This window comes from Hyla sarda, chromosome 5 (assembly GCF_029499605.1).
Source record: "Hyla sarda isolate aHylSar1 chromosome 5, aHylSar1.hap1, whole genome shotgun sequence".
Taxonomy (NCBI): domain Eukaryota; kingdom Metazoa; phylum Chordata; class Amphibia; order Anura; family Hylidae; genus Hyla; species Hyla sarda.
In genome coordinates, this window is record NC_079193.1 from 335,379,554 (window position 1) to 335,407,500 (window position 27,947).

Sequence of the window (27,947 nt, forward strand, 5' to 3'; positions counted from 1 at the left end):
GTATGTTAAATCGAGTCTGAAGGCCGCACTACGGGAGGATATATGGGAGGGAAACGATAATGTGGAGTCATTATGGGTAGAAATATATGGAGATAAAAATAAAAAAGGGGTTTGCTATAAGCTACCAAACATAATGGAAGAGGCAGAAGATCAATTACTGAGGCAAATAAACAAGGCAGCAAATCAGAATGAGGTGATAAAAATGGGGGACTTTAACTATCCTGATATAAACTGGGAGACTGAGACCTGTGAATCTCATAAAGGAAATAGGTTTCTGACTATAGCGAAAGACAATTATCTGTCCCAAATGGTGCAGGGCCCGACCAGAGGGGGCGCCCTACTAGACTTAATATTAACCAACAGACCTGACAGAGTAACTAATGTGCAAGTAGAAGGACACCTAGGAAATAGTGATCATAATATAATACATTATAACTTGTTCTTCAATAAGGGAATCTCTCGAGGGGCCACAAAAACAATGAAGTTTAGGAAGGCAAAGATTGACCAACTCAGAGAAGCCCTCAACAATATAAAATGTGATCATGTCCTCAAAAACAACAATACTGACACTAAATGGGAGACTTTTAAAAATATCTTAAATTCTCACTGTAAGATGTATATACCTTATGGGAATAAAAGGGTCAGAAATAAAAGAAAACCAATATGGAGGAATAAAAATGTTTAGGGGGCAATAAATGACAAAAATAAAGCATTTAAACTACTAAAACAGGACGGCAGTGAAGAATCATTAAAAAGCTATAGAGAAAAATGTAAAACATGTAAAAAACTGATAAAATCCGCAAAAATAGAGACAGAAAGACTCATTGCCAAAGAGAGTAAAACTAACCCCAAAATGTTCTTTAAGGGTCTGTTTATCCGTAGACTATCCTGCGCAGATTTGATGCGCATTATTTGATCTTGTGTTCAGTCATTTAGTTTACATAAAAATCTGCAGCATAATACTGTACGTGTGAATAGACCATAACTATATAAATAGCAAAAAGGTTAAAAAGAGTTGGCACTTTAAAAAATGATAGGGATCAGATAACAGGGATCAGATAAAAGCAAATATATTAAACAAATTCTTCTCCACTGTATTCACCGAGGAAAATGAAATGCCAGGTGAAATACAGCGAGATAAGGTAAACTCCCCAGTACAGGTCACCTGTCTAACCCAGGAAGAAGTACAGTGCCGCCTACAAAAAATCTAAATAGACAATTCACCAGGTCCAGATGGCATTCACCCCCGAGTTCTAAAGTAATTAAGTAATGTAATAGACAGACCCCTATTTTTAATATTCAGGGACTCTATGGCGACAGGGACTGTTCCCCAGGACTGGTGCATGGCAAATGTGGTGCCAATATTTAAAAAGGGGTCAAAAGGTGACCCCAGGAATTCTAGGCCTGTTAGTTTAACCTCTGTTGTATTTAAATTGTTTGAGAGTTTTCTAAGAGATGCTATTTTGGAGTATCTTGATAAAAATAAATGTATGACTCCATATCAGCATGGCTTTATGAGGGATCGGTCCTGTCAAACTAACCTGATCAGCTTTTATGAGGAGGTGAGCTCCAGACTGGACCAGGGGCAATCACTGGATGTTGTATATCTGGATTTTTCCAAAGCATTTGATACGGTGCCACATAAAAGGTTGGTGCATAAAATGAGAAGGATGGGGCTGGGGGAGAATGTGTGTAAGTGGGTAAGTAACTGGCTCAGTGATAGGAAACAGAGGATGGTTATTAATGGTACTTATTCTGATTGGGTGACTGTTACTAGCAGGGTACCACAGGGGGTCAGTCTTGGGTCCTGTTCTGTTTAATATATTTATTAATGACCTTGTAGAGGGGTTGAATAGTAAAGTAGCAATCTTTGCAGATGATACTAAACTCTGTAAAGCGGTAAACACAATAGAGGACAGTGCACTGTTACAAATGGATCTGGATAGATTGGAGGTTTGGGCTGGAAAGTGGCAGATGAGGTTCAACACTGATAAATGTAAGGTAATGCACATGGGGAGGAAAAATCCGGGCTGGGATTATGTATTAAATGGGAGAACACTTGGGACAACTGACGTGGAAAAGGACTTGGGAGTCTTAGTTAATAGTAAAGTTAGCTGTAGTGACCAGTGTCGGGCAGCTGCTGCCAAGCAAATAAAATCATGGGGTGCATCAATAGGGGCATAGATGCCCACAACAAGGAAATAATTCTACCGCTGTACAAATCACTGGTCAGACCACACATAGAATACTGTGTACAGTACTGGGCACCAGTGTACAAGAAAGATATAGTGGAGCTGGAGAGGGTTCAAAGATGGGCAACCAGGGTAAAACGGGGAATGGGAGGACTACAGTACCCAGAAAGATTATCAGAATTAGGGTTATTTAGTTTAGAAAAAAGAAGGCTTAGGGGCGACCTAATAACTATGTATAAATATATTAGGGGACAGTACAGAGATCTCTCCCATGATCTATTTATACCCAGGACTGTATCTATAACAAGGGGGCATCCTCTACGTCTAGAGGAAAGAAGGTTTCTTCACCAGCACAGACGAGGGTTCTTTACTGTAAGAGCAGTATTCAAAAGAATTCAAAAGGGGTCTGGATGCATTTTTGGAGAATAATAACATTACAGGTTATGGATACTAGATTTATCGGGACAGAACGTTGATCCAGGGATTTATTCTGATGCCACATTTGGAGTCGGGAAGGGATTTTTACCTCTAGTATGAGGGATTTTTTTCCTTCCTCTGGATCAACTCAGTAGGGACTCATTAGGGTTATAGGTTGAACTTGATGGACTCTGGTCTTTTTTCAACCTTATGAACTATGTTACTATGTAAAACTTGCAACCCATTTAGACCATTTAAAGGGGTATTCCAGGAATTTCTTTTATTTGACTATGCTACAGGGTGTGTAAAGTTTAACGTAGTTCATAATATAGTGTCTGTACCTGTGCAATTTTTATGTGACCTTTGCCCCGATGTTTATTTTTAACAGCATACAAAAGTAGAGTCGTATTAGGTTTTTCCAGGTTGCAGTGCGGCCAATTCATTATATCATTAGTAGGGTGTTGAAAGGAGTCTGACTGCTGCAATGGGTGGAGTAACCGCTGAGGAATTGTAGTTTCAAACACAGCACAGCATGGTAGGGAGCTCAAGTGTGCTTCAATGGATTGGCTGGATGATGTGTGGGAGAGAGAAAAATGACCTTACACTTACAAACAAGGGATCCTGGGACTTCCTAAGCATGTCCATTACTGGCAGGTAAGTACTAAAATCACCTTATTGTGGATAACCTCTTTAAAGGCAATGCTACCAAATAGTAACCATGTGTATGTAATCAATTACAAAAACCCAAAATAATTTTCCATTCACCTTAGCCACAATCATTTTTTTTACCATTCCTCACACTTTTTATGTCAGCTTTTATTTCTTTCACCACATTCCCAGTGGCTCAGAAGTTTACATACACATCACACAATCACAAAATACCCCAAAGAAAAGTCTGGGATCCCAGTCGAATCAATGACAAAAACCTGGGGCACAAGGCCCAGGGCACAAAATCCCTTAATAGCGCTTCCCTAAAACTTAACTTTTATTGTACTGCTTAATTATATAAAATGATATTCCCAAGTGACAGAACAAAAAGGTTAAAAACAACTGCACTACTATGTTTATATAAGGGACACTAGATGGGACACTCATCTTAATGTACAGTATATGCAGATTTGATGTGCAGGATTTGTAACTGCAGATTAGAAGTTGTGCTCAGTCATTTAGTTTTCATTGAAATCTGCAGCAGAAAATCCTGTGCATAAAATCTGTGTATATGTGAACGTAGCCTTAGAAGTCACATATGACATGATGACCCATCTGTTCTGCTCACCTCTCTGAAGATCGGCTTATTGTTATTAACATCATTTATCCCTACAATGACTTGAGTGAAGCTGCACAAAGCTGAAGGTCCCCCAGATGAGTTGTCATCCACCGCGGAGATGTTCAGTATATACTGAGTCTTCAGCAGTCTTGGGAGTGGGGACTTACGAAGTTTTAAGATACCTTCAGGACACATTAAATAACAGGTCGTGAAAATCATTTATTCAGGTATGCTTATTTATACATCTGCTTGGAAGATGTGTACTTTTCTACCTTTTTGGCTGTCCAAGTCAAAGTTTCCATCTTCATTTCCATCAACTATAAAGTATGACACGTTGTCTCCATCAGGATCTTTTGCATGGACTGTGGCCACCAAGGTGTTTGGTCCAGCGTCTTCTGACAAGAAAGTGTTATACCTAAAAATGATAACATTTATCATTATATCCGGATCCTAGATTGTTAGAATGAAGCAACCGCAGTAAAGCTTTTTGTGCTGTGGTTGACTATACGGTAGTATAGTAGGTTAGAAAGGTATACTAACATATAGCTGCCCAGCAGAAGACAAAAGGACACTGTTTTGGCAACTATTGGACCGGGTTCCTGCAGCAGTGGTCGTGACATCACAGCCATGCCTCCTCGAGACGCTACACCCCCTCCATTCATGTCTATGGGAGGGACGTGTCTGCTACACGCCCCCTCCTATAGACATGAATGGAGGGGGCGTGACGTTATGATGAGGCGTGGCAATGACGTCACGATCACGGTCCAGCTCCCTTCATGTCAGAATGCTGGAGCACCGGAGTACCCCTTTAATGGCTCTTAGTACTGTACATAAATGGGGGTCCTGAGTGGTGATGTTCTCATAGGTCACATGGACAGGAACTTTCTTTGTGAGACCACTCAGAAAATTATACTCTGATATATTATACTCTGTCACAGCTAGATGATAAAAGACGACATTGGTAAAGTCTATAATGTCCGACCACAGTTGGCTTCCATAACAAAAAGACCACCGGTTTTCTGTAACTAAAACCCATACGTACTGATATTCATTGGAATAGATGTTTGCTCAGAATTAATTGTCAGACTGACATCAATGGAAAACATCTGTGCAGGGACAAAAAGAATCTGAAGTCCCTTTCATTCTGGAAATCACTGCTGGTCCAAGATCACCGGCTTGTCCAATACAATCTTCTTATATCTTTGTACAATATATCAGAATAATATTTTGACTTTACTTGTTGAGATCACAGCATTCCATAATATCTTGGAATGTAATACCAGAATTGTTGATATTTGCACTACACAGATATATTGGATATGAATAGTATACAATTCTTACACAGTTTGGGAGAAGACAGGCGCTTCGTCATTGATATTGGACATCCGTAGACGCACAGAAGCTGTTCCGGTGAGAGGAGGTTTTCCTTTGTCTACAGCTATCACTACAAACTCGTACATGTGGTTGGGTTGCTCGTAGTCTAGTCTCTGGCTGGACTGGATGACTCCTTGCAGTGTGATGGAGAATTCTGAGCTCTGGATGAAGTAAGAAATCTCTGCATTGCTCCCGGAGTCACAGTCCTGTGCTGTAACTAATATAGAAAAACCACAATAACTGTTTAGAACTTACATTACATACAAATGTATACTAAATCATTGCAACCAATCTCATGGCTACATGAAGTGATATATAAAAATGGCTATCCATAGTCATAGGCGGATTATGGATAAGACGATGTAAATAGCGCATGTTCCATAGAAAGTGATGGTTTTGAGAACAGTAGGAAAAACACTGCACCTTGTAAGATGGATGTGCCCACAGGAATGTTTTCTATAATGCTGTCCTGGCTGTAAATCGACTTATGGAACTCAGGGGAGCAGTCATTATCATCCGTGATGTGAATCATGACCTGGGTATTAAGATATATTAAAAAAAAGAAAGACAAAACTATGAGACAATTGTAAAGGAGTAGTCCAGTTTATGAAAAAGTATCCCCTATCCAAAAGGATCGGGGACAGGTGACTGGTCTACTGCACTGCGCTCCGGCTCTCTTCCTGCAGGGAGTGGGTCGGCACGCTCCCTACATGCATCTCTATGGGAAAGCTGAAGATACACGAGCGCTGTACTCATGTATCTCCGGCTCTCCCATAAAGATACATGGAGGGGGCTTTGTGTGGTGGTCCACACAGCTCCTTGCATGTGGAGAGTCGGGGTGCAGGGCAGGAGATCGTAGAGGTCCCAGCAGTCAGACCCCTACAATCTGACACTTGTCCCTAATCCTTTGGATAGGGGATACATTTTTTTTTTTTTTAAGTGTACTACTCCTTTAATGGAGCAACGAGACTCTAAAAGTGCAGTTTATTTTTTTTTCGTTTTTTTTGAAAGCCAAATAAAAATTTTTTTTTAAAAAAGTTTCTGGTCCTGTCTGTCCTGTCTCAATACAAGGCAACATCCACACAGCCAATCATAGGCAGAGGTGGGTCACTGCTCTGGACAATGATTGGTTAAGCAGGTATTTTGTTTGTGCCGAATCGAGGACCAGGAAGTGAAGATGCTTGAGGACTCGGCCACCATCAGGTTCAATTCCTTAAGTATTACTTTTGTTTATTACATTTTTTTTTTTTAATACAATTTGCCTACTTTTTAATTTTATTCTGCCTGGGAGTAGATTATTTTTTTTGTTTTTGCTAAAAACACTGCATTAGCCTAAGTAACAGAAAGGTCCAAAGTAAACCTGGGAACCATCATAATGGCAGCAGTATGGGATTGGGGAGGTGAGTGCTGCTTTTCTTTTTTTTATATATATAGTTTTTTTTACCTAGTCTGGCTTCCTTTTTCACATTTTATCTTATCGGACAATCCTTTTATTATTGTGTAATGAGAGCCAGAGAAAGCAGTAAGCAGCAGGGGTCGGGCATTTAGCCTGTGGTTAGGCAATAAAGATATCAGACCTTATGTCATTGGTGTGAAAATACAGCACCATTTTATTACTTGGGGCCACCATCCTCCCTAACCTCATCTCTACAATCCTTGCTTGGCGGCCCCCAGAGGTTTAGAGCAGATTATTCCGTTATCCCAAAGACAATCTGCCCCGATCGGCCTGGTACCTCGGTGACACTGCTGAATTCACTTTCGGCTTCCAGAGCTTTAACCAACAAGTGATATAGATGATGTCCGCTCTCGTAGTCCACGGCACGTGTCAGGCTCATCCCCCCGCTCTCTTGGTTAATGGTGAACAGGCCACTGGGATTCATCAGTAATGTGTAGGTGATAGATTTGCCTTGAAAGGACACGGCCTCCACCACTGCCATTCTACAGGGAAAAAATGATTGATTGATTCAATAATTTGGACAATTCACTTTGCATGTAAAAATCTTTTCTGTGCCGTTAATTTACATATGATTTGTAATGAATAAAACATCACAAAAAACACCACAAAGAGTGCCTTGCAATTTAGTCCAATACATTTTGAAACTCGAGCACAAAAAAACAACTTCTGAGGTCTGTTGAGCAAAATACCAGAAAAAAACACTATACCTTAAAAAAAAAAAAAAAAAAAAAAAAAAGACAGTGACCCCCCCCCCCCCACCCCCCACACACACACTCACAAGAAAAAATAACCTACAAAATGTGGTGTGTTTTACATTTGAATAAAGATTTTAAGGTGTCAAAACCACTTACAAAAATGTTTTTGAAATGACCAGTGTTCTCCACAGTGGGAATGTTGCAAAATACGCACGTGGGAATTTTCCATAATGGGCACTGCCATTCACACAAACTTTTTACATAATGTAAAGAATACATTATATATGTATAAAAAATGCTTCATACTTCTTACCACTAGGGGTCCCTCCACTTTTGAGAACATTGTCTTGTCACTTCAGCCATTGCCTGTGTGTGTCAGCTGGGCAAAATACAGGAAATGTGGGCAGACAAGCAGGGCTGTGTGGAGGCTCCCGGCTTGTCAATCAACCGGCTGTTTGTGCCAGGGGTCTGTCATAGAGCTTAAGTGCACAGACCAGCCAATTGTCAGCTCTGAGGAGTAAGGGAGGAAGTTCCCATATAAGACGTGAGGGCAAGCAAGGGGATGCTCCTCCTCCTCCTCAGTGAACTGCATGCAGTGTGATCAACATAAAAAGGGAATTAGGAGCCACAAAAGTATGAAAACCAGGATTGAAGCACACAGACAGGACCAGCACCAGGTAAAGGAAGACTGGAATATACATTTTTTATTTTTCTCATCTCTTGACAGGTACACTTTAAGGCTACATTTACACTTCAGAATCTTCACCTGGAGATATTCCAGGCATCCATTCCTTCAGACCTAGGACTGCATTGACATGCAATCCATGTGGAATTAGGCCAAAAGAATGAACATGTAAATTCTTTCAGCGGTTCTGGAATTCCTAAGCAGAAATTCTGTAGTGTGAATAGGATACAGTATGTGTCTGGGTGAATATTTGCCATTTGTCAAAAGTATTTTAACTTTCATTTATATTCTACAATGAAGAATGAAGCTTTTATCCCAGTCGGGTGGCTGCATTTCTGTGACAACATAAACTGAGGATTCTACTTACTTCTCCCCAATGGCTGTGTTTTCCGGGACAAACAGGCTGTACGTCATATTGGTAAATTGTGGTGGCCGTAATCCAACCAGAATGGAGATAGAAGCATAAGGACTCTTTTTTCCATGTTTGTCTGTGGCCTGAACTGTGAGGGCATATTCCTTGTTCCATATTAATGGTAACCCAGTTGTGCTGATAACTCCGGAATCTTTATCTACTTCAAATCGCTGGTCAGCACCTTCAAACAATGTAAACAGACAGGATACCATGACATATCATTTTTATTAATTCAAAAGGGTAACTGTACTATTGAGAGGTCATAGAGACATAGGGACATGTCAGGAGTTTGGTTGGTGGGGGTCTGGAAAATGAGACCCCACACTGATCTCTAAAAAGGGGAAGAAGCCATAATTACATGGGTTCACCACCCAGACCACAGCAATAAAAAACTTCTAACATGTCTCTGTGGTGTGGTGGCCCAGTATAGGAGGTGTTACCCCGTGCTCCTGATATCCTGTCAGGCAGCCTCCTTCAGTGTCCACAAGGCCCCCTGCACTTGTTTCCGCATTGTAAATATGTTTTACCATGTAAAGTGTTATGAAATGTAATGTTGCTTTAAGAGTTATACCATGTGGTATGTCATGTGATTGTTATCCAGGAGGTACCAGTGACAAGGTGATCCCAAGAGTGACCAATGGGCTCCCTGCTAGTCTCCCCCATATATACCCTGGGTGGAGCTTCTCTCTCTCTGAGCTCTGCTCTTCTGCTGAGGTCCAGTGCAGTCGCCTAGTGTGTGTGTCCAGAGTGTTGGAGACCTCAAAGTCCAGTCCTGCAGCCGCCATCAATTCAAGTAAGATAAAGTCACCGCTTTATGAGTCAAGTCAAGTCAGTCCCTGTCATCTGTCAAGTCAGTGTGGTCTGCATTCAATTGTCCAGTCCTACTACAAGTCCCAGCAAGCCCTTAAGGTCTCTGCGTCACTAGTCACCTCCTTGGGCCCTGGCTGAACTGTATAGACTTTACCACCAATCTACCCTCAGTAAAGATACCGTTGTCCGTAACTTGGAGTCAGTGTTTATTGCCCCCGTGCCTAGCCCAGGGTCCAGCGGTATACCTTCAGGTGGTTATAGGCTAAACCACGCCCTGGCATCACGAATACAAGGGGTTAATGCCATCTGCCCCTAGGGTAACAACATCTGCCCTGCACCACACACCCTGCCACCACATATCTATGACTTTCGCAAAGTACAGTTACACTAATATGTATGGATATATATGTACATGTCATTTCTTTTTATATTTCGGGTAGAGATAACTCTGCATAGGAGCTGTAAACACAAAACAGTAGAATATTTTGGAGCAAGACAATTTGATAACATGTTTCAATTAGTATTGTAGATGAATTGGTGCAATACCCAAATATATGGTCGCAAAGTTGGACTTAGTTGGTAAAAATAGCAGGATAATATGAAATATATGAGATACAAAGTAAAAGAAAAATACTGTATTTAAATGTAGCAATTTGCAGAATCTTTCTTCATTGTATTGTTTCATGCTACCTTCCATTAGATGGTATGATATGCCACCCCCGGAGCTCTCGTCATTGTAGTAATGGGCAAGCAACTGGTATACGAAAGTGCCTTTTGGTGCTTCAGGGTCAACACAAGCCAAGTAAGGGAATGGGTACATGGTCCACTCCAAGCTCTCTTCTCTTGGAACCACAATTGTTATGTGGCACAAATACCAGTCGGCATCTATAAGCAAGAACAAATGTAAGTCAAATAACAAAAAGCAAAACTGTTAAGATATTGGTATCATAGGGGAAGGTATACAAGATAAGTGGGACTTGCCCCATCAGGCTACGGGTGACGCTCCCTGTGGGAGATTTATCAAAACCTGTGTAGAGAGAAGAGTGGTGCAGAAGCTAATAGCAACCAATCAGATTGCTTCTATTATTTTTAGAAAGGCCGCTGAAAAATGAAAGAAGCGATCTGATTCGTTACAATGGGCAACTGTGCCACTTTTCCTCTACACGGGTTTTGATAAATCTTTTAATTGCATTTTTGGGGCAAAGTTAAAGGGTTACTCCACTGCTCAGCGTTTGGAACAAAATGTCCCGAATGCTTAGAGCCGGCGACGGGAGCTCGTGACATCATAGCCCCACCCCCTCATGACATCATGCCCCGCCCCTCAATGCAAGTCTATGGGAGGGGGCGTGACAGCTGTCACGCCCCCTCCCATAGACTTGCATTGAGGGGGCGGGGCATGATGCCATGAGGGTCAGGGCTATGACGTCACGAGCTCCCGGTGTCGGCTCTAAGCATTCAGAACATTTTGTCCCTTTAAGTAACTATGCATTACATAATCTACAATGCATTTGGAAAGCTTTCAGACCCTTTAAAATTCCGCCTCACTCCTTTAAAAACATATAATTTAAATATGTACATGTATGATTTACCAATGCCGACTAATAAATGGCATAAACTGAAAGACGAGTGGACAAGTATGAGAACAAGCAATAGGAAGTTGGCACCGGGCGTCTGATGAAACACCTTGAGGTGTGAAACAGCGGGTGTCATTCGCGTGCACGCTCCTGCCGTCCCAACTCTACTGGTGACACAGGGGTAAAGTACTTTTTATGTTCTAGGTCTGAATGCTGAATAAATTGCTCCAGCAGGATTTCAAGGTGTATGCTCCTATTCTCCTTTCTCCGGTCTGAAGTTATGTTTTGATATCTTCGTGTAGCACCCTATACATTCCTGGACTGCTACATATACAGTATACTCACCCCCGTATGGCCTCAGCTTCAAAATGTTTCTCCTGCATCTCCTACTAGACAGTCTGGGAATGTGCTATATTTTGTTAAATTTGGCGCATCTTTAGACTCATGTAACTTTTTGTATAAACTAGCGGCAACAAGCAGCGGTCCACTAGTCCTCAAGGCCCATCAATAATAATGGCCCTGATTTACTAAGAGTGGAGTGGAGGTTTTGTTTTGTTTTTTGCTGTTTCAACCTTTTTTTTCCATGGTATTTACTAATTTGCGCTGCTTTTGGAAACTTTATACATGCTTTAAAGTGTAGGGTTTTCTTACCAGAAAATGTACGTGATTTTTCAGAGTGGTTTTCAGAAAAGACGAGTGATTTTGGATGAAATGTAGGGAACACGCCTCTTTTCTCAAAAACCATGCCCATTTTGTAGTTTTTTTTTTTTCACTCTGAGTGTTGGTGATTCTGTCTGTTTTTTTCTGTCCCACATTCAGAATTTACACAGAATTTAGGCGCACAACCCGACAAAAAGAGTTGGAATGCTTTTAGTAAATGAGGGCCAATGGGTTTTAGTTTCTCCATTGGAATAGGGAAAAATTGAAATCCTGGATTGTTGGTGGGCCTTGAGGACTGGGGACTTCTAAACTAGAGGATGCCTTACTCAGTACTTACAAAAATAAAAAAAATAAATAACACTTAAAGCGGTACTCCGGTGAAAATTAATTTTTTTTAGATCTACTGGTACCAGAACGTTAAACAGATTTGTAAATTACCTCTATTTAAAACTCTTAAAGGAGAAATGCTGCAGAAAACGTTTACCTTTCCTTGTGCCTGGCTGGCTACAAAAACAAAAAAAAAAAAAAAACTTTAAAGGACATCTGCAGCAAAATAAAACTTAGCCCCTATCCACAGGATAGGGCATAAGTGTCTGATCACGGGGGTCTGACCGCTGGGAACTCCGCGATCTCCTGCATGCCTCCTCCATGTATCTCTATGGGAGAGGCGGGGGTGCAGCATTCATGCCTCCCCACCTCTCCCATAGAATTGTATGGGGTGGGGGCGTGGAGGGGGCATACTGTCGAACTTAGAGAGGTCGATGCTACGTGCATTAGCCGCTCACATAGAGCGGCAATGCGGGGGCCTGTTTTGGGAGATTGCGGGGGGTCCCAGCGACTGGACCCCCCGCGATCAGACACTTATCCCTTATTCTGTGGATAGGGGATAAGTTGTCTTTTCTTGCAGATGTCCTTTAACCCACCTTCCTACGTTCCCTCTTTGCGCCCATATCGGCATCCCGTTCCTCCACTGCTGCTCTGTTCCATGCTTCTTAGGCTCGGAACGTTACACTGCGGTCAGCGTATCACTGGCCGCAGTGTTGTCCCGCCTCGGCTGGTGATAGGCTGAGCGCACTGTCATGTAAGGATCTTGGGCCCCGCCTTCTCTCTGCTTCCCAGGCTCCTTACATGACAGTGCGCTCAGCCTATCACCAGCCGAGTCGGGACATCCCGGCGGCCAGCGATACGCTGACCGCAGTGTGATGCTCCGAGCCTAAGAAGCATGGAACTGAGCAGCAACGGGGGAATGGGATGCCGATATCAGCTCAACAGGGGAACATAGGAAGGTGAGTTAAAGTTTTCTTATTTTTTTTTTTTGCAGCCTGGGCACAAGGAAAGGTAAAAGTTTTGTGCCGCATTTCTCCTTTAATCCTTCCAGTACTTATCAGCTGCTGTATGCTCCACAGGAAGTTCTTCTTCTGTCTGACCACAGTGCTCTCTGCTGACACCTCTGTCCGTGTCAGGAACTGTAAAAAGCAGGAACAAATCCCCATAGCAAACCTATCCTGCTCTGGACAGTTCCTGACACAGACAGAGGTGTCAGCAGAGAGCACTGTGGTCAGACAGAATTTTTTTTTTTTTTAAAGAAAAGAACTTCCTCTGGAGCATACAGCAGCTCATAAGTACTGGAAGGGTTAAGATTTTTAAAAAGACGTAATTTACAAATCTGTCACGCCCCCTCCCATAGACATGAATGGAGGGGGCGTGGCGTGATGTCACGTCCCCAGCCCCAGAAACTTGGAGGTTTCCGAAACTGGAGATTCAGCAGCCGCATATAATGCGGGTACTGCAGGGAGATCGCTGGGGTCTCAGCAGCAGGCCCCCGCAATCAGACATCTTATCCCCTATCCTTTGGATAGGGGATAAAATGTTTTTGCCCGGAATACCCCTTTAAGGCCAAAATGGACTGAGTCCTTAAGGAGTTTAGAGAGTGCTCCTAATCTCAGCTCGATACCAGTATAAAAGACACCTGGGAGCCAGCAATTTTGCTGGTTGAAAGGGGATCAAAGTTGTATTCCACTGAGCAAAATGCTAATTAATTCATAACTTATTTAAAATGCGTATCTCTGGATTTTTTTTTATTTTTGTTTTTGTTCTGTCACTTCGTGTCCAAATTAACCGACCATTATAATTATAGACCGATCATTTCTTTGTCAGTGGGCAAATGTACAACATCACCAGGGGATCACACTGTAGTAGAAAGCTTTGCTAGTGTGCTCTCCTGTTGTTCCTTTTTGGGAAGCAATTTGGGTAAACTGTGTATATTATGGTATTGGTTACAATGTTATTCTTTTCAGATAGAGGCGGAGTAATCCCGACTAAAATTTGGCACAGAGATGCTTTTTTACTAGTTCTAAATAGGGATCAATGTAGTTTGCTACATAGGGTACTGAATTTAGAAAAGTGAAGAGCCCTCACACCCAATATTTTTATCCCCTGGACTAAAACATCTCTTGGGAGAATAACATTCCCGGCTTTAGACGAGAGGAACATATACCTCATTTTTTTCTTTTCGCTTTATAACTGGTTGCAGTGCTTATAGCATATGGGGATCTTTATGAGAAAAGGGACCAACAAAAGAAAACGGACGGATAAAATCTTCTTTAATCGCATAAAGTCTGAAATGAGTCAGAGCGAAGCCCTCCTATTCATTTAGGGAAAAGCCACTTCTTCCTTTCAGGGAGAATGACCAGGATTCAGCACGGAGGGTCCTAGGATTAGTGAATTTAATATGAGCCAGATTCATGGAGTGTTTAATCTCTTGAGCATGGCTGCTTTCTTCCTTTATTGTGACCACCAAGCCGGTCTGCACTCCACCGGCTGGACATCCTGCCAATGAGTCTTATTGAAAACGTAATTAAAAGTTGCCGCATGCGGACAAAGTCACGTTTTGATGTTTATTCCGGCTCACAGGTCCACAATAGAATTTATCGGCTCCGTCAATGGTCAGGGCTGGAAGTTTTTTTTTGGTTGACATCAGTTCACATTACTTCACCTATTTACGTCCTTGACTGAAATGACTTCAGCTCTTTACATTCCTTCGACTAATTTACATGGAGAACTTTGTTTTCAGATGTTATAATTAAAGGGCAGGACTTTTTAAAACGTTAGCACATTCATAAGGTTGTGTTTCCACTTGGAAGTTTGCTTGGATATCTGCCATTGCCGTTTTTGGGCCAAATCCAGAAGTGGATCCATGAGGAAGGAGAAGTATAAGTCCTTCCTTTATATTCCCCATTCCTTTAAAATACAATTCTGGATTTGTCCTAAAAATTGCAGTAGCAGAATGGAAACTGCCTTAAAAGGGTACTACGGTGGAAAACTTTATTTATTTGTTATTTTTTTTAATGAACTGGTGCCAGAAAGTTAATCAGATTTGTAAATTCCTTCTATTAAAAAAATCTTTATCCTTCCAGTACTTTTTAGCAGCTGTATGCTACAAAGGAAATTCTTTACTTTTTGAATTTCTTTTTTTGTGTTGTCCACAGTGCTCTCTGCTGACACATCTGTCCATGTCAGGAACTGTCCAGAGTAGCATAGATTTGCTATGGGTATTTTTCTCCTGCTCTGTACAGTTCCTGATACGGGCATCAGGTGTCAGCAGAGAGCACTGTGGACAACCCAAAAAAGAAATTCAAAAAATAAAAATTTTCCTCTGTAACGAACAGCTGCTAAAAAGTACTGGAATGATTAAGATTTTTTAATAGAAATAATTTACAAATCTGTTTAATTTTCTGGCACCGGTTCATTTAAAAAAAAGTTTTCCACCAGAGTACCCCTTTAAAAGCACTATGTCACTGTATAAAATTTATGAGCAGTCCTTGTCTATTTTTGCAAATTAGATACATTTATACATTTAAATACTCTATAAGGGAATAAAAGGAGTCATCGTTGTAAGAGCCAAATCTATTAGTCCGAGCAGGTAACAGCATCACTCCCTTCAGAGGACCTGGTATATCCATGCACTACGCATACAGTCCATTTCTTTCAAAGGAAAGTAACCCTGTAATTCCTTAATTCTCCTTTGGGGGCACTGCAGGAAAAGTAAACACTTGCTGCAAAGTTCTCCCTCAGATGATAGCTGACGCTCTTTGATCAACCTATAGGTTTAGGTTTATGTATCATAGTTATTTATAACCATAGCAATACCAGCTGTTGATACCCATTGATGGAATACACTGTTGGACACTGTAAGCTTCGAAGAATCTATTTTAATTCATTTGTATTATGTAATAAACCAATACTAATGCCCTGTGGTGTCCATCGCCTGGTAAAGTGCTTTACAAATGGTTACACAAATCAAATAACCTTGAACTACATTGTTCATTGTGAGACCTTCCCTAAAGGCAGAGGAACTGTCAATACCCGGTCACCAGAGCTTCAGATACGTGTACACTTAGCAGACACCCAATGCAGGGAGAACAATGGTCTAACAAAAAGTTATAAAAATATATATATTAAAGATATCTGGAAACTAATTAGGAATATGGTAACGTTATCCCCAACCATCATAAATTCAACTAAGGGCAAACATAACTAAAGTGGCTTGTGTTTGGAAAGTCCTTTTTGGATACCATTTTTGTGAATTCTGAATTAATAGAGTGGGAAGGGGGGGGGGGGGGGGGGGGGGAGTCGTCTTTCAGGACTTTTTACACATTTTAGCCAAAGTGGAATATGGTGGAGAGTATCTGTACATTACTAGGACAGCCTGTTGATGTCAATGGGGACTACATAATTCTTTATTTTCCCTGAGGCGGCACAGCAGGGATACAGAATACTTGTGGCCCAGTTACCCACTCAGGTTACAGCTGTTCAACAAATGACAACAACGTTAAATTTAAACATAAATAGAGGCACAGTGCTGGGACTTGTAGTCCAATGACTGAGGTCTATGAGATACATCCAAAAGAATTGAGGGCGGCATTCCAAGGCTTCTGTGAAAAAGCAGACTTTTTTTAAAAATCATAAAATCATTGTCTGATTTTCAAAGAATTTAATTACAAATTATGGTGGAAAATAAGTATTTGGTCACCTACAAACAAGCAAGATTTCTGGCTCTCACAGACCTGTAACTTCTTCTTTAAGAGTCTCCTCTGTCCTCCACGCGTTACCTGTATTAATGGCACCTGTTTGAACTTGTTATCAGTATAAAAGACACCTGTCCACAACCTCAAACAGTCACACTCCAAACTCCACTATGGCCAAGACCAAAGAGCTGTCGAAGGACACCAGAAACAAAATTGTAGACCTGCACTAGGCTGGGAAGACTGAATCTGCAATAGGCAGGCAGCTTGGTGTGAAGAAATCAACTGTGGGAGCAAGTATTAGAAAATGGAAGACATACAAGACCACTGATAATCTCCCTCGATCTGGGGCTCCACGCAAGATCTCACCCCATGGTGTCAAAATTATCACAAGAACGGTGAACAAAAATCCCAGAACCACAAGGTGGGACCTAGTGAATGACCTGCAGAGAGCTGGGACCAAAGTAACAAAGGCTACCATCAGTAACACTACGCTGCCAGGGACTCAAATCTTGCAGTGCCAGACGTGTCCCCCTGCTTAAGCCAGTACATGTCTAGGCCCGTCTTAAGTTTGCTAGAGAGCATTTGGATGATCCAGAAGAGGATTGGGAGAATGTCCTATGGTCAGATGAAACCAAAGTAGAACTTTTTGGTAAAAACTCAACTCGTCATGTTTGGAGGAGAAAGAATGCTGAGTTGCATCCAAAGAACACCATACCTACTGTGAAGCATGGGGGTGGAAACATCATGCTTTGGGAATGTTTTTCTGCTAAGGGACCCGTATGACTGATCCGTGTAAAGGAAAGAATGAATGGGGCCATGCATTGTGAGATTTTGAGTGAAAACCTCCTTCCATTCAGCATGACAATGATCCCAAACACACCGCCCGGGCAATGAAGGAGTGGCTTTGTAAGAAGCATTTCAAGGTCCTGGAGTGGCCTAGCCAGTCTCCAGATTTCGATTCCATAGAAAACCTTTGGAGGGAGTTGAAAGTCTGTGTTGCCCAGCGACAGCCCAAAAACATCACTGCTCTAGAGGAGATCTGCATGGAGGAATGGGCCAAAATACCAGCAGTAGTGTGTGAAAACCTTGTGAAGACTAACAGAAAACGTTTGACCTCTGTCATTGCCAACAAAGGGTATATAACAAAGTATTGAGATGAACTTTTGTTATTGACCAAATACTTATTTTTCACCATAATTTGCTAATGAATTCTTTACAAATCGGACAATCGTACTTTATGGATTTTTTTCTCATTATGTCTCTCATAGTTGAGGTATATCTATGATGGAAATTACAGGCCTCTCATCTTTTTAAGTGGAAGAACTTGCACAATTGGTGGCTGACTAAATACTTTTTTGCCCCACTGTATAACCAGAAGTTCTGGCACAGCAGCCATAGTATTTCTGGGCTAATATTGTAAATTCCATGACACCAATCAAGGTTTGCTTCCAATGTGTTGGAAATTTCCACTTATAGAACAACAGTTCTCACCTTTTGGGTAACAACCACTGGTTTTGCTAGCACCTTGCACCAGAGTAACATCCCCAGGTGTCAAAGGTCAACACATCCATCTGCAATTCTGTTTACCCCCTCTGCAAGATTGCCAACCTACAGCTTCATCTTTTAATGGAAAAAATGGAAAACCATAGCGAGTCATGAAGATACATGTCTATAGCTCTTATACTGATATTAAATCATTGCCAGATATAAAATGCTGATGATAACAATCACAACGTCCTCTGAAAGCAGAAGTCCCCAATACAGTCCTCAAGGCCCACCAGAAGTCCAGAATTTGAATTTTTTCCTGTTCTTTTCCAATGGAGTAACTTAAAAAAAAAGAATGTTGGTGGGCCTTGAGGACTGGTTTGGGGACCACTGGGCAAAAGGACCAACTGTCTCCAAAATGATGGAGGCATTTTATTTTTTATGTACACTGGAAAAAAAGTCTCCGTTTTACAGTGTCCAGGAATTTATGGACAATTGGGAACCCTGCTCTTCTGCTAGTAACCCATGGTGCCCCAGGCATCTATAGGGTCCACAGAATAGGGGATAAGTAGCTGATCGGGCACGCGCTCCATTCATTCCTATGGAAGCACTGAAAAGATCCGAGTACAGCACTCGGCATCATCCGCGCCCCCATAGGGATAAATGGAGCGCGTGCTGTCGGCACACGCTCCTCACTAAGAGCGCCGGGGGCCCATCTCAGTGATCGCAGGGGGCCCCAGCGGCCGGACCCCCCCATGATCAGCTACTTATCCCTTATCATGTGGATAGGGGATAAGTTATATGTCGCAGGAGTACTCCTTTACTGTCCACACTGACATAAGCACCAATTCAAGCAGTGCCTCCTTCACACGGAATCTGCCCCAGGATAGTGTGCATGGGCTCTAGTTCTATGGAAAACTGGTAATTGGTTCCGAAGCCCCCAAAATGTCATCTCGAAATACCAAAAAAATGATGATTAAAGAAAAATGGCAAGACAACTGATACACCAATACAGATAAAGCAAGTCCGGGCATATAGTCAGAAATAGGTGCTGGAAGTTATACATCACATTATACATAGAGGGCAGGAGCTTCTTCAGGGTCCTGTACAATCAGAGATACATAATGGAGCTGGCACAGGTAAAGAGCAGCACAGTACCACACTATTCTGTAGGGGGCGCTACCAGACAGCCAGTCAGTGCATGCACTTCAGTAATACAGGGGTTTTACCAGTGAATGCCCATTCTGATTGGTCGGTTCTTCCGGCCATTGACACGTTTCACAGATCTGGACTGTCTGTAGTATTGTATGTTGTGTATGGGTTCAAGTTACAATGGTCCAGAAACACCATTGTATGTTGGAAACATTGTAACTTGAGGGGTCACAGTATTGTTGCTACACCTTGGGGATACCTAAAAACCTTGCAATAGAATTTTTGAGAAGATTTTGGATAATCCCACATAAACACGAAAAGACACTACCTATTCTTGTTCTCTTCTAAATCCTAACCCTGTGTTAAAGGGGTACGCCCGTGGAAAACTTTTTTTTTTTTTTTTTAAATAAACTGTTGCCAGAAAGTTAAACAGATTTGTAAATAACTTCTATAAAAAAAATCTTAATCCTTCCTGTACTTTTTAGGGGCTTTATACTACAGAGGAAATGCTGTTATTTTTGGATTTCTCTTCTGTCACGACCACAGTGCTCTCTGCTGACCATTTTAGGAATTGTCAAGAGCAGCATATGTTTGCTATGGGGATTGTCACCTGCTCTGGACAGTTCCCAAAATAGACAGCAGAGGACAGCAGAGAGCACTGTGGTCATGTAAGAAGAGAAATCCAAAAAGAAAACCATTTCCTCTGTAGTATACAGCCCCTAAAAAGTACTGGAAGGATTAAGTAATTTTCAAATCTGTTTAAACTTTCTGGCACCAGTTGATAAAAAAAAAGTTTCCCCCTTTAACGACGCAGGACGTATATTTACGTCCTGCGCCGGCTCCCGCGATATGAAGCGGGATCGCGCCGGGATCCCGCATCATATCGCGTCGGTCCCGGCACTCATCAACGGCCGGGACCCGCGGCTAATACCACACATCGCCGATCGCGGCGATGTGCGGTATTAACCCTTTAGAAGCGGCGGTCAAAGCTGCCCACCGCTTCTAAAGCGAAAGTGAAAGTGACCCGGCTGCTCAGTCGGGCTGTTCGGGACCGCCGCGGTGAAATCGCGGCGTCCCGAACAGCTGACCGGACACCGGGAGGGCCCTTACCTGCCTCCTCGGTGTCCGATCGACGAATGACTGCTCCGTGCCTGAGATCCAGGCAGAAGCAGTCAAGCGCCGATAACACTGATCACAGGCGTGTTAATACACGCCAGTGATCAGCATAGGAGATCAGTGTGTGCAGTGTTATAGGTCCCTATGGGACCTATAACACTGCAAAAAAAATGTAAAAAAAAAGTGTTAATAAAGGTCATTTAACCCCTTCCCTAATAAAAGTTTGAATCACCCCCCTTTTCCCATAAAAAAAATAAAACAGTGTAAAAAAAAATAAAAAAATAAATAAACATATGTGGTATCGCCGCGTGCGTAAATGTCCGAACTATAAAAATATATCATTAATTAAACCGCACGGTCAATGGCGTACGCGCAAAAAAATTCCAAAGTCCAAAAAAGCGTATTTTGGTCACTTTTTATACCATTAAAAAATGAATAAAAAGTGATCAAAAAGTCCGATCAAAACAAAAATCATACCGATTAAAAACTTCAGATCACGGCGCAAAAAATTAGCCCTCATACCGCCCTGTACGTGGAAAAATAAAAAAGTTATAGGGGTCAGAAGATGACATTTTTAAACGTATAAATTTTCCTGCATGTAGTTATGATTTTTTCCAGAAGTGCGACAATATCAAACCTATATAAGTAGGGTATCATTTTAACCGTATGGACCTACAGAATAATGAGAAGGTGTCATTGTTAACGAAATATGTACTGCGTAGAAAGCCCCCAAAAGTTACAAAATGGCGTATTTTTTTCGATTTTGTCGCACAATGATTTTTTTTTCCGTTTTGCCTTGCATTTTTGGGTAAAATGACTAATGTCACTACAAAGTAGAATTGGTGACGCAAAAAATAAGCCATAATATGGATTTTTAGGTGGAAAATTGAAAGGGATATGATTTTTAAAAGGTAAGGAGGAAAAAAACGAAAGTGCAAAAACGGAAAAACCCTGAGTCCTTAAGGGGTTTAAGGACAATGGACAATGCAAACATACAAAGGGTGCCTTCAGCTGTTGCAAAAACTACAACTCCCAGCATGGCCGGACAGCCAATGGCTGTCCGGGCATGCTGGGAGATGTAGTTTTGCAACATCTGGAGGTCTACAGTTTAGAGACCACTGATCTATAAGCTGAGTGTTTGCTACAACTTTATCAAGTCTATGCAAGTTGGTGGCCACCGGACTAGTACATTGTACCTGCACTGATACATTGTAGCAAAATTTCAAGAGGCAGGTGTGGGATTTTAACTGCTCCTGTATTACGTTTTGAATGGAAATTGCTTAGACTATATACAGTCTAGGCAGGAGAATGTTCACCTTTACAGCACCTTCACTATTTATCCATTTTTTCTTTTAATTCTTTCTCACAGTGAATTTCTTTTAACATTTTCCAGGTGTTTTTCCATGTTGAGAAACTTTTGGAGTTTTCAGTGACTTAAAGGGGTTCTCAGGTGAAAAACTATTTTTTTTTATATCAACTTGTACCAGAACGTTAAACAGATTTGTAAATTACTTCTATTTAAAAATCTTAACCCTTCCAGTACTTATGACCAATTGTACGAAACAAATCAGGTCCTGTACATGACTGGTTAAAATATCCTCTCTAAAAAATTTTAGGCACCTCTTTCACTGGTGTTGATCAGCTGGTGATTTAATATTGTCCTTCCAGTACGTATCAGCTGCTGTATGCTCCACAGGATGTTCTTTTCTTTTAAATTGTACTTTCTGTCTGACCACAGTGCTCTCTGCTGACACCTCTGTCTGTCTCAGGAACTGTCCAGAGTAGGCGCAAATCCCCATAGAAAACCTATCCTGCTCTGGACAGTTCTTGACATGGACAGAGGTGTCAGCAGAGAGCATTGTGGTCAGACTGAAAAGAAATTGAAAAAGAAAATAACTTCCTCTGTAGTATACAGCAGCTGATAAGTCCTGGAAGGATTAAGATTTTTAAATAGAAGTCATTTACAAATCTGTTTAACTTTCTGGCACCAGTTGATTTAAAAAAAAATGTTTTTCACAGGAGTACCCCTTTAATCTTTCTGGTAAAAGTGAAAATTCACAGCGTAAAAGGTGCCAAAAAACAGAGTGAACAATTTCAAAAATCACTCGGATTCTGAAACTATAGAAAACCATGTCTGCATTATAGAAAATTTGTTGAAAGTGCCGACTTTCATGGGAGGGGGGAATTTTGGCGCACATTGGCCCTGATTTACTAAGAGTGTTGTGTAGGTTTCTTTGTGGGTTTTAATTCCCTACAATTTATTTTCCACAGTATTTACTAAGGTTTCCCTACATTTTGCCCTTTCCCTACATTTTGCTTTTCTTACACATGTTCTGATCTGTCGGGTTTTTCCTCAGCTGAAATCCACCATATTTTCTGTGGAAACCTTAGTAAATATGTTGTTTTTTTGTGAAAATGTCGGGAACACGCCCTTTTTTGGAGACCACACCGCCTTTCCTGGCAGCCACGCCCCTTTATTGGGTTTTCTTAGCGAAATGGAGAGTTAGTCTGGGTTTTTTTCAATTCTGGCGCAAAATCTGGTGCAATGCGACAGATTCTGGCGCACAACCCGACAAAACATGTCGGGTTTGCAATAGTAAATGAGGGCCAATGTTAATAAATAGAGTAAAATACATTTCCCCATACATTCTATAATAGTAAACGAGGGCCTATGTCTGTTCCTTACCTTGCTCCAGATTATGCACTTTCACTTGTATCTCTGTCTGTCCACCTTGTAATTTTTGGGTTAGGTACAACCGTCCGGATCCGCTTTCTATCCTTACTGGGGGGTTGGAGGGAAAGCTGATCTCAAACCATTTACCCCTGTACCTTCTGTCTGGAATGGTAAAGATGGTCTCTCCAAGAGCTCCCCCTGCAGGTACCCTCACGGTGTAGGAAGACGATATAGCTTGGGGGTAAATGGAGCGAATAGGTCGATATTTGGAGGTGAGAGGAGGCAGTAGAGCAGTAGATGGAAAGCCGAACAAAATATGAACTGGTTTTGGCAGAAGAGATGCGGGGTAAGACGTTGGGGGCTGAGTTGGCATTTTTAGTTGCCTAGAAGTCCTTGACCTATAATTCGAAGCAAGGACAGGTGGCTTTAAGGTAAATTTTGGCACTTTGGATGAGATGCCTTGTGTGTCTATATTTCTATTCTTGCAGCCCCTCCTGGTATTCAGAGTTAATAGTCTGGTGCCATCCACAATTTTGGTAAAATTTCCACTTGTCTTCGAAACTTGCCCTTGATACTCCATATTTTTGACTTCTTTAGAGGGGCAGATCAGTCCCCCAGAGTTGTATCCGGTTGCTCCGTTAGGATCTCGTTTAAGAAATCTTGGTAGTTGAGAGTTTGCAGCCTGGCATTCAATGAGAAGAAGCATCAGGAGGGTATGAATACTTATAATACAATAATCTGGAGGTCTCCTGCTGCATCTTACAGATCCTGGGAACAGAAGCATCATTAGATCACACAGTCCTCAGCATGGAGTCAGCGGGGGGAATCTGGTTGGGGATGTCTGTGGAGGTCCAGGGTGGGCTCCGGCAGATACAATGTGGGATGTCTGTGGAGGTCCAGGGTGGGCTCCAGGCTCCGGCAGATACAATGTGAGAGCTCTACACTGCTGTCCTGCTGCTCCAATGTGTCAGGACACTCCCTCCTCTCTGCACACAGGGACAACGTACAGTGGAGCCGGACAGCTCTACCCCTATTATGTGGCATCACACTCCACTGTGTAGCATTAGCACAAGTATAGGGTCTTCCCCAAGTAAGTGATGCACACGAAACCGGCCGTCCACACTAATGAAAATGTAACATAATGTCATAAAAATGGGATTATTAAGACCGGACCACTTTCTATTGCTCCATGGTCTAGTTCTGATGCTCACGCGCCCATTGTAGGAACTTTTGGCAGTAGACAGGACTCAGCATCGGCACTATGTCCAGGCTGTGGCTATATAGCCACACACTTCAGTGTTTTCCAACCAGGGTGCCTCCAGCTGTTGCAAAACTACAACTCCTAGCATGCCCGGACAGCCTTCGGCTGTCCGGGCATGCTAAGAGTTGTAGTTTTGCAACAGCTGGAGGCACCCTGGTAGGGAACTACTGCCATACACAGTAAGCTATAATGTACTGTGGCATCTTTCTGTGAGGTCTCAAGCTGCCCTAATGATTAGATGGGTTTTACAATTAAAGGGGTACTCCGATGGGGCCCCGTTATGGACAACCTTCTCCCCAATTCTTTGGAAAGGGGCTAAGTTTAAATCCAGTGTTGGCTTGGGGGGAAGGGATATATGTTTAAATTTTCTCGCCGCCCCCCCCCACCTGTTAGAGCCCGAGATTTGCGCAAGACTATGGGTCTTCGATCTACAGATTTGGCAGAAGTCCTAAGGACTTGCATAGGACTTTCGCCAAATCCTTACATTGAATGCCCATAGTCTTGCACATGTCTCGGGCTCTAACGGCACAAAAATGTAAACTTATATCCCAATGCTTCAAAAGTAGTAAAGGGGTACTCCGCTGCCCTGCCTTCCGGAGCTCCGCTCCTGGAAGTTTATTACTCCGAACGTTGTGTGCGGGCTTCCGTGTTTGAGGCCGCCCCCTCGTGAAGTCACGCCCGCCCCCTCAACGAAAGTCTATGGGAAGGGGGCGCGACGTCACGAGGGGGCGGCCTCGAACACGGAAGCCCGCACACAGCATTCTGAGTAATAAACTTCCGGACGCCGCGAGCGGCGCTCCGGAAGGCAGGGCAGCGGAGAACCCCTTTAAAGTTAACTAGGTCTGAACTGATGTTTTTAATGCACAAGCATTTCTTAATATGTCCGGTTTGAGAAATTATATATATATATATATGATTACAAGTGGAAATTATAGGCAATTAGCGAGACACCCCCTAATAAAGGAGTTGTTCTGCAGGTGGTGACCACAGACCACTTCTCAGTTCCTATGCTTCCTGGCTGATGATGCACAAAGGCGGTAGTAGCGGTCCTGCTGCTGGGTTGTTGCCCTCATACGGCCTCCTCCACGTCTCCTGGTAGCCCCTCCATGCTCTGGACACTACGCTGACAGACACAGCAAACCTTTGTGCCACAGCTCGCATTGATATGCCATCCTGGATGAGCTGCACTACCTGAGCCACTTGTGTGGGTTGTATACTCCGTTTCATGCTACCACTAGAGTGAAAGCACCGCCAGCATTCAAAAGTGACCAAAACATCAGCCAGGAAGCATAGGAACTGAGAAGTGGTCTGTTTATATTTATATTGTTTTGCCCAGTTTCCCTTGGTTACGACCATATTATTCAGCAAAAACAGCCCATTCCAAAAACAATGTAAAGGCTAATGGGATACATTTATTAAAACCTGTGCAGAGGAAAAGACCATTTGCCCATAGCAACCAATCAGATTGCCTCTTTCAGAGGCCTTTTTAAAAATTCAAGAAGCAATCCGATTGGTTGCTATGGGCAACTGGTCAACTTTTCCACTTCACAAGTCTCCTCCAAATTGAGAAATCTCCTCCAAATGATAATGTCCCCCCACTATATGGAGTTTACACAGCAGAGAACACGAAGACTTTGTAATGACTTTGGCCTGAAATAAGGCAGCTCCAGATAATACAGTCATATTGTTCTAAGAGCTCAATTCGGCTGTACAAATATACATAATAACAGGCTTCCCAATTTGTGTCCATTACGGGGAACCTGATATAGGATATTAAAGGGAAATTAAATTCTCAGTTACCAAAATAAGACCATAAAATCGTATGTAGAGAGAAATCCAGGCAGATCATGTCAGGCAAATAGGATTAGGAATGTAGAAAAGAGGCAGCGATGATGACAGCAGGACACATTAGTGGAGCAATGGAAGTGCGGCTCATAAAGCGTTACCTGATGATAACACTGAGTACCACCACATGTACCCGCAGGAGCTCAGGATGTGGTCTCGAGATGGGAACCTGCGCTTTATAGAACAAACAGAATGAAAGATGAATGACAGATGTCTCCAGATTACACGGGCTGATGTTTAGGACGTGGCATGGACTTGTTCATTCCATCCTGCAGGCTGAATAGCCATGTCGGGCTTGGTGTCTGAGCATCAGGTCAATTGGGCTGAATCAGGATCCTTAACCCCTTAAGGACACAGCCCATTTTCACCTCTAGGACGCAGCCCTTTTTTGCACATCTGACCACTGTCACTTTAAACATTAATAACTCTGGAATGCTTTTACTTATCAATCTGATTACGAGATTGTTTTTTTGTGACATATTCTACTTTAACATAGTGGTAAATTTTTGTGGTAACTTGCATCCTTTCTTGGTGAAAAATCCCCAAATTTGATGAAAAAATTGAAAATTTAGCATTTTTCTAACTTTGAAGCTCTCTGCTTGTAAGGAAAATGGATATTCCAAATATTTTTTTTTGGATTCACATATACAATATGTCTACTTTATATTTGCATCATAAAATTTACGTGTTTTTACTTTTGGAAGACACCAGAGGGCTTCAAAGTTCAGCAGCAATTTTACAATTTTTCACAAAATTTTCAAACTTGCTATTTTTCATGGACCAGTTCAGGTTTGAAGTGGATTTGAAGGGTCTTCATATTAGAAATACCCCACAAATGACCCCATTACAGAAACTGCAACCCCCAAAGTATTCAAAATGACATTCAGTAAGTGTTTTAACCCTTTAGGTGTTTCACAGGAAAAGCAGCAAAGTGAAGGAGAAAATTCAAAATCTTCATTTTTTACACTTGCATGTTCTTGTAGACCCAATTTTTGAATTTTTACAAGGGGTAAAAGGATAAAATTTATACTTGACTTTGTAGCCCAATTTCTCTCGAGTAAGCACATACCTCATATGTCTATGTAAATTGTTCGGCGGGCGCAGTAGAGGGCTCAGAAGCGAAGGAGCGACAAGGGGATTTTGGAGAGTACGTTTTTCTGAAATGGTTTTTGGGGGGCATGTTGCATTTAGGAAGCCCCTATGGTGCCAAAACAGCCAAAAAAAAAAAAACACATGGCATACTATTTTGGAAACTAGACCCCTTGGGGAACGTAACAAGGAATTAAGTGAGCCTTAATACCCCACAGGTGTTTCATGACTTTTGCATATGTAAAAAATAAATAAAAATTCACTAAAAATGTGTGTTTCCCCCCAAATTTCACATTTTTGCAAGGGTTAATAGCAGAAAATACCCCCCAAAATTTGTAACCCCATCTCTTCTGAGTATGGAGGTACCCCATAAGTTGACCTTTAGTGCACTACGAGCGAACTACAATGCTCAGAAGAGAAGGAGTCATATTTGGCTTTTTGAGAGCAAATTTTGCTCGGGGGGCATGTCGCATTTAGGAAGCCCCTATGGTGCCAGGACAGCAAAAAAAAAAAAAAACACATGGCATACCATTTTGGAAACTAGACCCCTTGAGGAACGTAACAAGGGATAAAGTGAACCTTAATACCCCACAGGTGTTTCACGACTTTTGCATATGTAAAAAAAAAATGGTTTTTTTTTACCAAAAATGCTTGGTTTAGCAAAAATTTTACATTTTTAAAAAAGATAATAGCAGAAAATACCCCCCCAAAATTTGAAGCCCAATTTCTCCCGATTCAGAAAACACCCAATATGGG

General features: G+C 42.0%; 1 protein-coding gene across 1 annotated transcript in view; it reads right to left on the reverse strand.

The window, feature by feature from the left end:
* Positions 1-23,702, reverse strand: part of LOC130274587 (neural-cadherin-like) — a 101,004-nt gene extending 77,302 nt beyond the window's left edge. Inside the window, exons 1-8 of the mRNA XM_056523020.1 lie at positions 23,009-23,702; positions 9,999-10,193; positions 8,454-8,679; positions 6,984-7,188; positions 5,674-5,785; positions 5,218-5,467; positions 4,149-4,291; positions 3,886-4,058 (exon numbers count right to left, since the gene is read on the reverse strand). Of these exons, the coding sequence (XP_056378995.1) occupies positions 3,886-4,058; positions 4,149-4,291; positions 5,218-5,467; positions 5,674-5,785; positions 6,984-7,188; positions 8,454-8,679; positions 9,999-10,193; positions 23,009-23,702 (1,998 nt within the window). The remainder of the gene's footprint in view (positions 1-3,885; positions 4,059-4,148; positions 4,292-5,217; positions 5,468-5,673; positions 5,786-6,983; positions 7,189-8,453; positions 8,680-9,998; positions 10,194-23,008) is intronic.
* Positions 23,703-27,947: the final 4,245 nt, after the last annotated feature.